Raw genomic sequence first — 17,531 nt, forward strand, 5'->3', positions numbered from 1 at the left:
ATATTTAGTTGTCTCAAGTTAAATGGGACATCCTGTATATATTACAACGTTTATAATTATCCATTTCATTTAGTCTCTATTAGGCCCTGACCTATTATCATCTCTTTCAGTTTAATAAATAATTTAATTATAGTTGTTATAAATAGAATTACAAACTCGTATTACATAGTTAAATTAAATTTGCAATTTATAAGTGGCATTCAAAAACGATATTCAAATACATTGAGTACATGAGTTAGATAATTAATTAAATATGTTAGTACGTATTATTCATTTGATTAGTTATTTAAAAACAATATACTACATATTATTATTTTTAACATGTTCACAATTTATACTGACAATAAGGACAATAAAAAATAGAAACTAGAAGATATTACATTATATTACCACGATTTGGCCGTTCTGCACGTGCGCGACGTCTGTAGCCTGCGTACGGGATATATGTATAGGTACAACGCTTGCGCACAACGCACAGAGTCTGCTCTAGAGTGAGAAACAAATATCATCCGCACCGTAATATTTTTCGAAACTCTCAAGCACAATCAGCAATGTAGGAGTATTACATATATTTTATTTCACACACGTATACCGCTGTGTGGCCAGATTTGAGACACAAACAGCAGCAGCAGCAGCAGGAATGGAAGGATTGCCGCATATATGCGTAAGTCACATTGTACATGTGAGCTCCGCGCTTCGCATGTACATGGCTTGCGCATGCGTTGCCGGCGATACATGTCGATATGTGTACATCTGAGATACTAGCCATCTATCGGCAAGAATTTATAAAGTACATCCCAGACAACTGAAATAATTTTCATAGTTTTCATGACATTTCGACTTTAGACTTTAATATCTTTATTTATACAGCATATAGAGCAAAAACAAGCATACTTTTGTTATATATTTTGGGTATGCGCTATCGATTGAGCCTATTTTTAAATCGATCGGCTCAGGCATTACTGAGATCCGATAATCTCGGCTCGTCTCAACTCTCGGTCTCGCGTAAAGAGACACGGTCGGTCTTGCGCTGCGCGTGAACTTGGCGCGAGACACTGCCGTGTCTCTTGATATCAAAATCAGACCACATTTATAAACATTTGTAAAAATGTATAGAACTTACAGTACATAAAAAATTAAATTTTCGTGATTCGGAGCTATGATTTATTCAAAGCAATCGTTGTAACACTTTCAATAACCTAAAGTATTTTATCAATAGCAAAATGGTAGCCGATATCTACAGTAAGGAACCCAAGATATCCACAGCAAATAATTTTCAAATAGAACCTTTAACAATTACAAAAATAACGGAAGATGAAAATGACGTACAAAATGAAAATGAAATTCATACAGAGGACGAAAAATGGATTAATTATAAACAGAAAGTGAAATGGATAAATGTCGCAATTCTTTTTCTTTTATATGGAGGTTGTCTGTACTCGTTGTTTAATTTTAGTTGGTCTGAAAATTGGAAGACAAGCGTTTGGAGTAAGTATATTCTTTGGAAGATGATTAACTTCAATTTTTCTTCTAAAAAAACTTTAAATAAGCAAAAAACCAGTTTACTAATGGAATAATCATTCTTCTACATTTTTTTACACATAGATGGATATTTTAAATATGATAATTACAATTATATCGCACATTTTTTTAGAACATTGATTGATTTAGTTTCTAATCAAACCAATTATTGCTAAAGATAATATCAATGTTCTAAAAAAATGTGCGATATATATATATATATATATATATATATATATATATTTATATTATATATTAATTGTTACATAATTTTATAACGGTGCGAATTTATCTCGCGGTCTTGTAGCTAAGCGCGGAATAACTCGCCGGTGCCAGGATCCGGGATGAGCGGTCAGATAGGGAGACTCCAATCAAGTAGACCAATTAGGGTAACAAAATAACTATATTCTTAAATAAAGAGTTGGTGATACATTTACAAAGTAATTATGAAAGGCAAGCGATAGCCATTGAACTAGCGAGTGTGCGTAATAAGCGGTGCTTAACCCTAAAGTCCGTTTATACATATCCGTACCGTATCCGTACCGTGTCCGTACCGTACACGTCCGTGCACGGATGCTAGATTCGATTCCATATAATTAAATGTAAATATTTACACTATTCCGTATCCGTGCCGTCCGTGTCCGTACCGGCACCGCAGATGTCGTTGACGACGATATTTTCACGGATCGGACGGCACTGAACGTGCCGGTACTGACAAATGTAAATAGGCTTCAGTGTAGCATTCAGATTTTTGAGTCTCATTTTGTATCAATCTGCGATATCGAGAGCATTCTTTTAAAATTAAAAAATGGATTAAGATAAAATTATTTCAACAAAATTGATAGAATTAGTGCAACAACACATCGAATTATACGATCTTTCCCATCGAAAATATCTTGATGGAATTTATAAAGAAAAACTGTGGCAGAGTATTTCTCAAGAACTTGACCAACCAGGTAATTTTACTCATGATAAATATTATTTTGCAAATAAATTTTTATATTCATTAAACATTATTTTATTTGAAAAAAAAAATACACAATTCTCTTCAAAAATTTATACATATGTAGGAACGTGTTTTCGCTAGCCGGTTCTCTCCATCTTGTATATTGTTTTCGTATTTTATTATCAATTAAATTGAGTAACACATTAAAAGCATGTTCTGACATTCTAAAATATTGATAAAATTTAGTTGCATCATCAACCAATTCTTTATATGTAAAATGTAAAAAATTTACCTTTTGTTTTTCGTTTTGTCCATGCTTTATCAACCCATAAAATCCGTTTTTTTTTTTTTTAAGATTTCTCTTCGTCTAAAATTAATATTATTACCGCTAATTCGTTTATCGATAGCTCTGCCATGTTCACAGTTCAGATGTACACTGCTGGACAAAATTATAAGACACTTGGTATATATCTATATATCATATATTCAAAACAAGAAACTGTACATTTCATATGCCATTTTTATTACTTGTCATCTCTTGGATGAGTAAACAAAATTTCAACTTCGCCGGCAATATAATATAAAAGTGAGGAAAAAAAACGTGAACATAGGCGACTTATGGTTGGACAAAATTATAAGACATCAATCCATGATTAGCATTTCTGCTGTGAAAATTTCTCTCTAAATGGCAAATTCTATTATATTAATATTTGGTGAAACCTCCTTTCAATTGTATCACATCTAACAACCGATTCCGCAGTGTCTTATACAATTTTTTAATACGTTTTTGTGGTAGCGCGTTCCAATTATGAACAATACTCTCTTTCAGTTCATTAATATTGTTGAACTGCTTGCCACCTGCATAAACACTTCTGGATAAATCTCCCCAAATATTTTCTATGATGTTCAGGTCGGGTGAACGGGCAGGCCATTTTAAAACTTGAATTTTCTTTGAAATAAAAAATCTCTGAACAGCTTTTGCGGTATGAATAGCAGCATTGTCTTGCTGAAAAATATAATCTTGGTTTGCAATATGACCTGCATACTTATTTAATTGTTCGTCTATCAATTTAATATATTTTTCGCTATTCATACGGCCTGGTATGAAATTTATTTGTGTTTTTCCGTGGTAACCAATACCGGCCCAAACCATAACACTTCCGCCGCCCATTTGGCGACGACTTAAATATTCTTCATTTTTCCGCAAATCATGGAAATAAAAGTTCCACCCATCAAGCCCGTACAAATTAAACTTTTTTTTATCACTGAAGATGACTTTTTTCCAATTCTTCATCCAGTGAACATGTTGACGACCGAACTCCAATCTTCCTACTTTGTGCTGTTCGGTTAAAGGAGGCCGTTGTTTCAACTTCTTGCGTTTCAGGTGCTTGCTCTTCTGTAGAATACGACGTACGTTTCTCAAATTTGTGTGGACATCAGCTTCTGCGGCGATTTGCCTTGCAGTTCCTTTGAAATTAGAAGCAATTCGCAAAATTTTACGCTTTTCGCGTTCAGATACAGCACGAGGTCTTCCACTCCTCTTAGTTTTCCCATAGGTTTCTGGATCTTTAAGGACATTATAAATAACACACCGACTTCTGTTCAATAATTTCGCAATTTTCGTGATGTTATAGTTTTCTGAGTGCAAGAGGATGATTCGGTCGACTTCACTTTGATTTAATTTGGTCCCACGAGGCATTATATGTTACTATCTTGAATACGTGCACTAATATTATCAAAAATACTGCTGATTTATATTTCTATATCCACTAGAAGTCGAATAGCTACTGATAGGAAGTGTAAGAATGTCAAACAAATCAAGTGTCTTATAATTCTGTCCAACCATCGTCAGCCTTTGTTTACATTTTTTTCCCTGACTTCTGTGTTGTATTTCCGCCGAGTTTGAAATTTTGTGTATCTATTCAGAAAATGGTCAGTTACACATAGCGTGCATAAAATATACACTTGCATAGATTTTTGCAAAAGAATATAGATAAGTGCAAAGTGTCTTATATTTTTGTCCAGCAGTGTATGTCTCAAGACTGATGTTTCAAAATATTCACGGATGCGAGCCGGATATGTGTAAATACTCATATCGAATCTTGCCGGTACGGTACGGACACGGTACGGATACGGTACGGATATGTATAAACGGACCTTAAACGGACCTTAAAGGTTCGTTTATACATATCCGTACCGTATCCGTACCGTGTCCGTACCGTACCGGCAAGATTCGATATGAGTATTTACACATATCCGGCTCGCATCCGTGAATATTTTGAAACATCAGTCTTGAGACATACATCTGAACTGTGAACATGGCAGAGCTATCGATAAACGAATTAGCGGTAATAGTATTAATTTTAGATGAAGAGAAATCTTAAAAAAAAAAAAAAACGGATTTTATGGGTTCATAAAGCATGGACAAACGAAAAACAAAAGGTGAATTTTTTACATTTTACATATAAAGAATTGGTTGATGATGCAACTAAATTTTATCAATATTTTAGAATGTCAGAACATGCTTTTAATGTGTTACTCAATTTAATTGATAATATAATACGAAAACAATATACAAGATGGAGAGAACCGGCTAGCAAAAACACGTTCCTACATATGTATAAATTTTTGAAGAAAATTGTGTATTTTTTTTTCAAATAAAATAATGTTTAATGAATATAAAAATTTATTTGTAAAATAATATTTATCATGAGTAAAATTACCTGGTTGGTCAAGTTCTTGAGAAATACTCTGCCACAGTTTTTCTTTATAAATTCCATCAAGATATTTTCGATGGGAAAGATCGTATAATTCGATGTGTTGTTGCACTAATTTTATCAATTTTGTTGAAATAATTTTATCTTAATCCATTTTTTAATTTTAAAAGAATGCTCTCGATATCGCAGATTGATACAAAATGAGACTCAAAAATCTGAATGCTACACTGAAGCCTATTTACATTTGTCAGTACCGGCACGTTCAGTGCCGTCCGATCCGTGAAAATATCGTCGTCAACGACATCTGCGGTGCCGGTACGGACACGGACGGCACGGATACGGAATAGTGTAAATATTTACATTTAATCATATGGAATCGAATCTAGCATCCGTGCACGAACGTGTACGGTACGGACACGGTACGGATACGGTACGGATATGTATAAACGGACCTTAATTAGTCACACGGGGTGGATTTCACCCCAGCCTTTTTTTGATCTGGAATACGGCCCATTAAATTTGAGAAAATGGGACTTGTTCTACCATATATACCGGTAGTTTGAACCTTTAACTACAGATTCAGGTAGGTATTATTTGAGTTGGCTCTTTAGTGCTTTTCTGGCAGCCATCCAAAGCGGAGCGTCCAAAATTGTGGGGTGGATAACACCCAGTGTGACTATTACGTCAAAATTTTGATTTCCGCAGCAATTTTTTTTCTACTCTTTTTTTGGTGCAACATCTAATTGTAAATATATAATAAATGATTCTGAAAGTTAGAATTATCAAAAAAATTTTTATATTGTTATTTTATCGATTTTATAAATAAAAATTTTTAAATAAGAATTGGCATTGCTAATATTTTAGCGTTGAGAGATTTGCCAACGACTACCGAAGACCGCCCGAAACTAGAGAAGCATAAACGCTGTCAAGTGTGTCTCAGAGGCACCGACAAAAAAATATACCTTGAGTGTCCGAGCTGCAAGCGACCAATGTGCGATAAACATCGCACATATTTATGTGTCGAATGCACTATGGGCATTAAATAATAATTAGAAATGATATATTTACTCTTTTTCTACATCATTATAATTTTTTTATAATTTTTATATTGATTTTTTCAAAATAAACAAAGATTTTTCCATAAATTTATGGGTATCATTCTTTCGTCTAAAATTCTAACTTTATTCGGCAAAATAAATATACTTTTTGGAAAGACCATAAAAGTAATAATATCTGTCTGAAAGCATGTCATTTTAGGTTTATAAAACCTTTTTTTTTTTTTTTTTTTAGGTTAAAAATAAAAAAAGTTATAACGATTTTTGTGAAAAAAGTCATTTTCAAAACGGTTTTTTTTCAACATTTTTTTTGCATATGTAAAATTAAATTTCTTATATATAATAGACATGCTCTTGTAAAAAAGGGCCAAAACTTATCTCAGTATTTTTTTTTTTTTTTTTCTTTGCATTTTACAATAATTTATTGCAGTGCAAAGATGCGGGGGTGGATTTCACCCAGAATGACTATTACGTCATTTTTCGAAAGTGTGACTGAAGAGGGTTAAACGAGAGCGCAAGCTGAGCGGTCTAAAGCGGGGAAGCGCAAGATGAGCGCACAAAAGCGGGAGTAACTAAAAGATTACGATACGCCGCGGAAGAATACAAGCTAGAGAATACAAGCTAGAGAATACAAGCTAGAGAATACAAGCTAGAGAATAGAATACAAGCTAGAGAATACAAATGAGAGAATACAAACTAGAGGATACAAGCTAGAAAATGCGAACTAAAGAATACTTAAATCTACGGAGGAACAGGCGGTGTATACGGGACGTCGAGTGCTCCCGACGGAGACAGAGTGCTCCCTGTCTTGAGAGAGACGGTGAACGGACGTCGAGTGCTCCCTGTCTTGAGAGGGACGGTGAACGGATGCCGAGTGCTCCCGGCGTGGACAGAGTGCTCCCTAATAGGAACGGATTGCTAGGAAGAGCCGAGTCGGAGTGCTCCCCAGTGGCTCGGAAGATCTGCAGCGTGCTCACTGCAGACCGGGATCGGTGCCTACTAGGGATGGGCGATTTTGAATCGATTTTCTGAAGAATTGATCTTTTGCATCCGATTTTCGATTTTTTTAGATCGATCTTACAGCTTCGATTAATCCAGTGAATCATTTCTTGAGACCAAAGATCAATCCTATAAAAATATAAAATCCACTGAACGCATTGGTTGATTTTTCGCGTATGTGCATTATGCATCTATACAAATTTGTTTGCTCTAATGGAGGATTTATACTGCGTCCGATGTCCGACGTACGACGTCCGATATCCAATAATAGAGGTTGTTTTCTAAAAATTTTAGCTAAAAATATTTTATCATCTAGAAAACCAGCTTTATTATTGGATATCGGACGTCGTACGTCGAACATCGGACGCGGTGTGAATCCTCCATAAGCTTTGATACATTTATCGATTGTGGGTATATCAATCACAATAGAGAATATATTCAGAGAGACGCTAACAGTATCACGTGACCAATTCTGATTTTCAGTGCCAGTCAATTATACCGATTCCTGTTCCTATGCAGAATTGTGTCAGCCAATCACAGAACTGGTCACGTGTTCTCGTTGACATCTCTTTTCTACTCGGGACTGTCTATACTTTGTCCAAAGAGAGAACCAGACAGCACACATGTCTAAAATCGGGACATAAGACATCTTAAAGACATCATTAAGACGTCTTTTAGATACCGTGTCTAAAAGGCGTCTTACTGACGTCTTTAAGCCGTCTTATGTCCCGATTTTGGACATACGTGCTGTCTGGGAATATACCTCTTTCTGCGCATAGAAGAAGCATAGCGGCCAAAGTGGGGAGAACGTTGGCATTAACAAGCTGCATGAGCAGTACAGTTATGTGGAATGGGTGGAACGGGGGGGGGGGGTTAGGGGCTTTCTAAGCGTTCCGTAAGGAGAAACCTGCGTAAAATGGACGAGTTTTTGTCCGAGTCAGGTAATTCTCTTGCTGGACGAAGTATAAAAAGGGCGACAAAATACAAAAAAAGTTTGAAATAGGTAAGGTGAAAAAAAGCAGTGTGTGGCAATATTTTTTAAAAGATTTATGTGGTGGTATTTGCAAAATATGCCAAAGGCAAGTTAGATGTAGTGGCAATACCACTAACCTAACTAACCATCTAAAAAGATATCACAAAGCCATTGGGGAAAACATAGCAAACAACCGTGGCATTCAACAAACAACGGATGACCAATTCATTGAAGTGTGTGAAGATATTCCTGCTGAAGCTTCATGTGTAAGTACAATGCGAAGACAAATGTTATTTTCTTGTGCTTTTAATTGGCATGCATGGTCGCAAAGCTCGATCCACGTTGAAGTTTGCACTTTTTTGTTATTTTTGTATGTAATCATTCAGAAAATCTATTTATTAATAGAATAACTCATCACTTATAATTATCACGTCTAAAGTGCAACTTTAACCAGATCATCAATATTATAAATGTTTACATGTGCGGATTGGGGTGATGCAGCTAAATCGAAAGCGCGATTCAATTATATATTTTTGCCCAAAATTTCTGTTATATTTTTAGTACTACTATTACTTAAACAAAATAAAAGAATATTAAAAATATATCGTATTTTTAATGTCCTAATATCTCGAAATTTATTTTTCCAGACTGAAGAGACTGAGAATATTACGCCTAATGCTAATCCTACTCCCAGTACAAGTACGGGAATTAAAGTGAATTCATCATCGGTAATACATGCGAAAAAGAGAGCCATTGTAGTTACATGTTCACGGAATAATTTTAATATTTGTAATGTAACAAAAATGAAATTTATAGGTTACTGATGCGTCAAAAATGTTAATATCTAGTAAACGCAAAAACAGCTCGTCGCAACGGTACTGCAATAAAAATGATCACAGCTTTTGAAGGTAAATTATTAACAACTGCATTTTAATGTTATTTAAATCTGTAAAGAAAAAGTAAGTAGGTTAGAACAATAACAGTAGTTTACAAAAAATATTTTTTTAAATAATTATTCACTAGACAAGATGTTTCTTATAGATTTTTGGATGCTGAAAACCTGACATGCTCGTGGAATTTGATTTGCGCCATTGTTTTCAGCATTCAAAAATCTATAACACTTTGTTTGGTTCAAAATAATTTTTGGCTGTAAACTATTGTAATTGATTGCTAGAATTATGTGTGTGTGGGTGTGTTTTTTTTTACTTGTGTATTTATAAACAATTATTAATATGATAAGTAAGTATATTATATTGACTAATTATTTTACAGATGGAGGTGCTAAAGCAGCGGTAATAACTAATGCCCTTTTATTCATGGTTGCCAAAGATAATATGCCATTAAACACGGTCGAAAAGAATGGCTTTCAATACTTTTTAAAAGTTATTGCTCCTCTCTACAAAATTCCTGCTCGTAAACAATTCACGGAACTAATGGACAATAAGTATGAAATGCTGTCGCTTCTCATGATGAACAAACTGTCGGCTGCAACTACAATTACCTTAACCTGCGATGTGTGGACCGAAGTCCTGAATACGGTCAGTTTTTTGGACGTAACTGTCCACTTTATGTTAGAAGGTGAATTGATTTCCGTGTCAATAGGAGTATACGAATTGGAAGAAAAGCATACCGCAACATATTTAGGAACCGTTTTAAATACAGTCTGTAAGGATTGGAATATTCCGTTATGTAAAATTCAAGCCGTGATAACAGACAATGCTGCGAACATAGTAAAAGCAGTAGAAACTGTTTTTGGCAAAAGTAAACATGTAGCATGTTTCTCGCATTCGATAAATCTTATTCCCGCTAAAATGTTAGAAAAACTGCCAGATTTGAAACTACTTATTCATAAAATTAAATCAATTGTAAGTTACTTTAAACATAGCGTTGTTGCGGCGGATGAATTTCGTAAAAATCAAAGCGTTTCGGGAACTTCTTTGAAATTAGTTCAGGAAGTTTCTACGCGATGGTCATCTACTTACTATATGCTTGAAAGATTCATGCAAGTAATCGATCATGTGAGTGCAGTTTTGATTAATCAACGCAATTCTCCGCTCATGATATCCGCGTTTGAGGTAGCAACTGCTCAAGAAATACTAAAAATGTTAAAACCGTTTGAAACGATTACTGCAGAAATATCTGGCGAAAAATATCCTACAATCAGCAAGGTCATTCCTATGATTTATTTACTACGTGTTCAAATAAACGAGCTAAATCCAGAATCTGATATTGGGAAACATTTAAAAAAGTATATTTTGCAGGAAATTAATGCAAGATTTGGTAATATTGAAAACAATGAGCATTATGCAATTGCAACGATACTTGATCCGCGATTTCGTAAATTATACTTTGAAAGTCAATTGTCATGTTGTAATGCAATTCATAAAATTAATAAATTACTTAAAGATGTGACAAAAAATGAACGAGTAAATGTCGAAAATCAAACTAGTGTGCGTACTGAAGTCGACTCAACTAGTTTGTGGAGTACCCACAGTTTAGTTGCGAAGGCTAATGACTTGATTTTGAAAAATGGTTTTGGACTGGCTTACATAGTCAATTGAAAAATTATCTCAGTCAAGATATTTTGCCATTAGAAACGAATCCAATACAGTACTGGACCTCTTTAGAAAGTACTAGTTTCAACACTTGTCTACTATAGCGACATCGGTTCCTTCGGAACGACTTTTTTCCCGTACAGGTAATATAATGTTAGACAATCGCAATCGGCTGAAAGGCGATAGGCTTTCTAGATTATTATTTTTAAGTTCTTTAAATATGGTAGATTGGCATCTTTCAGATTAAGTTACCCAGATAGCACACATGTCTAAAATCGGGACATAAAACATCTTAAAGACATCATTAAGACGTCTTTTAGATACCGTGTCTAAAAAACGTCTTACTGACGTCTTTAAGCCGTCTTATGTCCCGATTTTGGACATGCGTGCTGTCTGGGTACATTCGTACCTGTTTTAAGTCTATCCTTTTATTTATAAGTTAAAAAAATCGCACAATAATACATATATAAAATATGCAATATTTAGTTTGAGTATTAAATTTAAGTGATAAACTCAGTAATATTAAGAATAATGTTAATAATGCGTGTCTAATGCTGACATTGTAATCAGTGATAAGTAATGTGATAAATAATTTGAAAACTGTGAAACCAAAAAAATAGGATTTACACACACACACACACACGCGCGCGCGCGCGCGCGCACACACACACACACACACACACACATGAATGTTAGTAAAAAATTAATAATAAACATATATTAACAAACAATAATTATTGTTTTGTACTTAAACAAAAATATGCTGTAATTATAAAAAATTGAGTAGTTATCTTAAATAATATTTAATATTTTGTAAAATTTGATAAAAAAGATCGATCTTTAATGGATCGATTTTTTGACAGTCGATTTTTTGGCGAATCGACGTTTAAGTCTTCGATCTAGATCGATTCAAAAAATCTTTTCTTTTGGAAAGATCGCCCATCCCTAGTGCCTACTGGCCGGAACGACGGCCTTATATACCCGGCCGCCCCACTCGGCGGCCGCATTCCGGTGACGTATTGCGGCCGGCGGCTCGATGCGCGGCCGATCGTCGTGGCCGATCGCGCAACTAGTAACATGGGTTAAGCCCATGTTACAATTTTATAATGGCATTGCTTAAATTGTTTATTTACATTAATTTTTCTCACTTCAAGTTTTGGTCGGAATTTTTACGTTACATTCAATCGGTGTGAACGGTGGTGCTCATCGTTTTTGGATCGCCGATCGTTTAAAGCAAAGTGGCCGCTCAGAGTTATATTCCTTATTTGCTACTGCATTTCTGGCATGGTAGATAAATGTTTAGATAATTATTTATTGCATCACGAGGAAGAAGCGTTTTCCTTTATAATGATTCCCTTTTAGAATCCTTTTGAGTGGGTGCGAGATTATCGAGTACACCATAAGCACACAGACACAGACGCGGATCCACACAATAGCAACCAAGGATTCTTTTTCTCTCATGTCGGCTGGCTGATGATGAAAAAGCATCCAAAGGTGATACAAAAAGGTCGTCAGATTGATATGAGTGATGTAATGGACGATCCCGTTTTCGCATTCGGTCGCAAGTAAGTCCGCGTCGAAGAGTTGCTAATTATTCTTCTTTCTGAAATACATTTTTACTCTTGAGAAGTAGTACGAGAGAGAATAAAATTTATAAACACTTGTTTATTTTCCTCCAAATTTTTATAATTGCCGTATCTTTCAATAGAGCTTTTGTGAGACGATGTGTAGCGTTTAAGTTTTTCTTTATTGTAGATATTTTTCGTTAATAATGTTGTTCGCTTACTACCTACCGATTGCAATACTCGTGTACGCATGGAACGAGACTTGGTCCAAGGCCATTATGTCACAACTCATTTGTTATGTACTCTCTTTAAATGGCACGTGGAGCATTAACAGTGCAGCTTATCTGTACGGTACGAAGCCGTATAATGCGTAAGTGTACAACTATATTCGAGATTATTTACTAATGCAGAATAATTTTTTCTTTAATTTCAATTATTTGACATTATAAATGCATTAAATATACTCGATTTGATATAATCGATTTTGAAAAAACTGCAAAAAATTTTTTTTTGCGTCTTTAAAAAATACGGTGCTACTAATATTTATAGAATTCTCGCTATTCTTTTGAATGCCACAAAAAAATTTTTACTCGTATTTTATTTAATCGATAGAGATATAAATTCGCGTGAGAACAAATTCGTGGCGATTATTGCGTGTGGCGAAGCTTGGCACAATTATCATCATGTGTTCCCATGGGACTACAAGGCGTCTGAATTAGGCGATTATAAATGGAATTTCACCGCAATGTACATTGACCTATTCGCGAAGATCGGCTGGACATACGATTTCAAGCAACCATCAGAGAAGCTCGTGAAAACTGTTCTTAAGAAAAAAGGAGACGGGAGTCATCGGAGTATCGTATCGGATACGAACTATCGGATGCGAACTATCGGATGCGGACAATAAAACTAAGTAATGAAGATTAATACTTTTTCAGACGATTCAACAGCGTGTCACGATCATGATAACTTAGACATTTATTCTACGAAAATAAATGTACCTAGTTTTTAAAACTGAAAACGTCTGAGGTAACCGATGTATTTTGGTAAAAAGCGTAACTTTTCTTTGCAATCTTTCTCTTACTGTTTTACTATGAATTTATATATTATATATTTGTATATTATATTATATGAATTTATATATTATATTGTTTTCGTATTATTCATAATATGTACATATTAAATTATATATTGTTTTAAAAAATATTGTTCATAAATAAACATGTTCTTTGTTGAGTATTGAAAGAATGTATTCATTTGTACACACAAACACGCATTATTTGTCGCTTTGATGATCACAAATGACATTGAGTGCGACCAAATATCCATAGGCACTGTACCCAAATCGTTTTATATTTATTTTTTGTATTTTTGTATGTATCTGAAAGACGTCTTTAAAAAATAATGCTGTTTGGACGTCTTTCAGATGCTTTAAAGACATGCGTGCTGTGTCTGGGACTTGTGTCATTTAGTGACACATTCGAATAGTTTTAAATGGGAATACTCTTGTGCGATTCTCTTTTATTTTATTGTATAATATTCGCAGATCTCAATATTAAAAATATCAATATATTCAATGCTTCGATTATTGCAACAGTAAATAATTTTTATGATTAATTGAAAGTAACATTTAAAATAAATGATTAAATATAAAAAACCTGTTCTTTACAAATCAATATTTTAATAATTAATTAAAATATCGTCAAAATATATAATGATAAATAAGATAACGTTCAGTGGCACACATAGTTATATAAATGGAATCACAATACACCAAAATTTTTTATTATACTAAAATAGGTTTATTGTAAATTGTGCACATTATTATATGCAACGTATCTCAAATTTTCGTAACAAAATCTAGAAAGATGATGATATAACATATCAAAATATGCAATCTTCGCAATAACAATCACTTAATAACGTATGGCGAAAAATAGACGATAAATGTCTTTTTTAAGAGTGAATGGATTTTTTCAGTGCAAAGGCATATATAAAACGCAGTTTAAAAAACACTCGCTAAAATCAAATGGTGTGAATAATAAAATGATATTTCTTGTTTATAGATTCGACACGTGTCAACAGGTAACATTTGTTCCGCTCTTTTTCTGCCGCACCGGAAAAACTATAATAATTTATTATTTTTAGCATTAAGCTCTCATTTTTTACCATTACTATATTACCATTAAAACATGATTAACGCTTTCAATTTTCATTTTTTACTGTTGCTATCGCTTCGGATATAGATATTGCTATTGGTGCTCGTTTGATTGTGGCCCCTCGATCTTACAAAGCAAAATAGCCGTTGAAGTTTATTTTCAAGATTTATTTGTAACGCAGCAATCTAGAAAATCATGAGCATCAACGCCATTCTGATTACATCTCACAATTAGGCTTCTGGAACGCGGATTTTGTGGGAACGGGCTTTGTGAGAACATGAATTGATTAATTATATTTTCTTGTTTGTATAATATCACTACATTGTTTTTTTTTCTCATCAGATGGTACTTGATGCCGCTTTATTGTAGAACAGCGCAAGTATATTTCTGTTGTGATCCGTGTTATAATAGGGAAGACGTGCACAGTAACAATTTTTGCAAAATTTATTTCTGCTTTATTATAACATATTAATTTATGGCGTTGAAAAATTTAAAAAGAAATGCCAATTAAACAAAGTTTTGAGTTTCAGGAGATTTATTTATAAAGATCTTTTGTGTACTGTTTTGTGTATTAAAAATATGATTAAAATAAATTAGCATGTGTTAGTTTCTCTTGTATCTTCCTCTTTCTAGCTGCCTTGACAATAATATCATCACATTGTCAATAATTGTCAGTTCTGAATTGTGGCCGTACTTTTTATCTCTATAAGTTGCGTTAGATAGATTTATTGGTATTAATAATGTATATCTCTAAATAAAATTTTAATCGCGTAATCGCTGATTACAAATGTTTGAAAAAGGTATCCTTGTTATTTAATTTTACTGTCCTTATATGACACTGCACCCCACAAAGAGTGACTTCCATCACCCTTCTTCATGACAACGGTTCTCACGAGCTCTTTCGATGGTTGCTTGAGATCGTAAGCCCACCCTATTCTAGCAAAAAAATTAATAAACAGCATGGTGACATTCAGATTATTAACGCCCAATTCGGCCGTCTTGTGGACCGACGGAAACGCGTGATGATAATTATGCCATCTCTCGCCGTACGCCAAAAACGCCGTGAGTTTGCTGTCCGTCCGATTTATATTCCTGTCGTTAAAACGAAAAATATGAAATAATTCTCATATGTGATAATCAATAACGAGAATCTTAATCGATTATATGGCATTATCTTTTACTGATACACAGATGATGATTTTTAATAGAACTACATTTTTACGCATTATATGGTTTCGAGCCCCAGGTATGAGCCGCACTGTTCTACGTAAAATTTAAACTGATGACGTAGTGAATAAAAATCTACGATACAAAAACTCTGGACCAAGTCTTGTTCCATGCATATACAGGTAACATAATAAGCAGTAGAAAAGCGAAGATATGTTTGAGTATCAAAAAACATCTACAAAAAAGCATAGATTAATCGATATGCTTCGAATTGTTTATTTTATAAAAAACTTTATTGCTTGCGAAGCTGAAGGATAAATATAAAAATGTAATAAAACTAAAAAGTGTAAAATAAATGTAAGTGTAATAATTTGTAAAAAAAATTCGCAGATACTTAATGTGAATTAAATATTAATATATTTTCTCTTTTGGTTTCTAAAGTGCAGATGTATTTCCAGTTGTTAATACAGTAGGATTAGTAACTTTTTGATGCGCACTTGCAACCGAATACGGAGACAGAATCCGTCATTGTGTCACTTATAAATATCAATCTGACGACCTCTTCGTATCACATCTGGATGTTTTTTCATCATCAGCCAGCTGACATGAGCAAAGAAGAATCCTCGGTTGCTATTGTGGATTCGTGTCTGTGTCCGTGTACTTGTGGTGTACTCGATGATCTCGTGCCCAGTTATAAGTTATTCTGAAAAGAAACTGTTGTGAACAAAAACACATTTTTTTTAGAAAAATGAAATATTTGAAGCTGTTTTTCTACCTGGCCACTCGCGCAGTAACAAGTAAGTAATATAACTTTAAGACGCCATTTTGCTTTATAAGCTTGATGACTCCAAAGACGATGAATTTCAGCAGTAATGCCAATTTCTTATATAAAGCCCATTGCAAACACTTTAAGCAAGAAAAGTTAATCCAATTAATTAATTCTGTTATTTTATTTTTTATTTTTGTACGATCATTTTCATTGAGTTACGGAGATTTGAAGGTAATCATTCTTATGCGAAGCAATATCATGATTCAATACAACCTGATGTTCTTGCAATGCCATATTCTTGAGCGAATTCTGAGACGATTTTTCCTTTTGCAAAATTTTGTCCGAAGCTTAGTTTCCGAGTTATAATTGAAAATAGTTCGCTACTTACAAGTCCGATACAACGGGCAGGCAGAAACGGCGCAATACGTCATGAGACAATCGTAAACACTAGACAATCTCATTATACGTTAATACAATTATGTTAATTTAATATTGTTAATTTAATATTGGACTTAGGATGGTGATAAAAAAAAATTTCCGAATTCGACAATTTTGTCATTATTATTAAATAATTAATAAGTGAATATATATAATATGATTATATATGTATATTGGCAATATCAAAAAATAAAATTGTAATAATTAGGAAAATTGATATTAAAAATCGCCTAAAAAAAGTGTTGTTCTGGCACATTATACTTCTGGCCTAAAACTTAGATTATCAGTGACATCAATGTATTTAATAAGTCTACATATAATCTATATTTAATACGTTTTATACATCTCGTGGATAAACCAAAGATAACGAACATAAACATAATTTTGGAGAAGCCCTCTTATAACAAAAGATTGATTTCAGAAATGATTTTTATTATGCGTCAAAACATAAGGTTAAACAGTTAAAGTTACTGACTTTTTATCAGAGACTTATCTTCTGATTTTAAATCTATTGGCTCCCCTCTAACTTAAATTTCTTCTCCTCCTTATCGCTCTCATCTCCTACTACCTTTTCCCCCTCTTTATTCTTCTTAAATTTTCCGTTGCTTCTGTTGTTCATTACAGTGCTGATATTAACAATTTGACTCTTAAGCCAGTAACTTACCTT

The 17,531-nt window shown here is 33.8% G+C and overlaps 1 protein-coding gene and 1 pseudogene across 1 annotated transcript; both read left to right on the plus strand.

Moving 5' to 3' along the window:
• Window positions 1-5,957: 5,957 nt before the first annotated feature.
• Window positions 5,958-11,456, plus strand: LOC136998782 (E3 SUMO-protein ligase ZBED1-like). Its single transcript, XM_067351975.1, has one exon. It carries the CDS (start codon window positions 9,444-9,446, stop codon window positions 10,770-10,772), a length of 1,329 nt encoding a protein of 442 aa, XP_067208076.1. The 5' UTR covers window positions 5,958-9,443; the 3' UTR covers window positions 10,773-11,456.
• A 387-nt stretch (window positions 11,457-11,843) lies between these two features.
• Window positions 11,844-13,301, plus strand: LOC105668016 (acyl-CoA Delta-9 desaturase-like; annotated as a pseudogene).
• Window positions 13,302-17,531: the final 4,230 nt, after the last annotated feature.

This window comes from Linepithema humile, chromosome 3, assembly GCF_040581485.1.
Source record: "Linepithema humile isolate Giens D197 chromosome 3, Lhum_UNIL_v1.0, whole genome shotgun sequence".
NCBI classification, from domain to species: Eukaryota; Metazoa; Arthropoda; class Insecta; order Hymenoptera; family Formicidae; genus Linepithema; species Linepithema humile.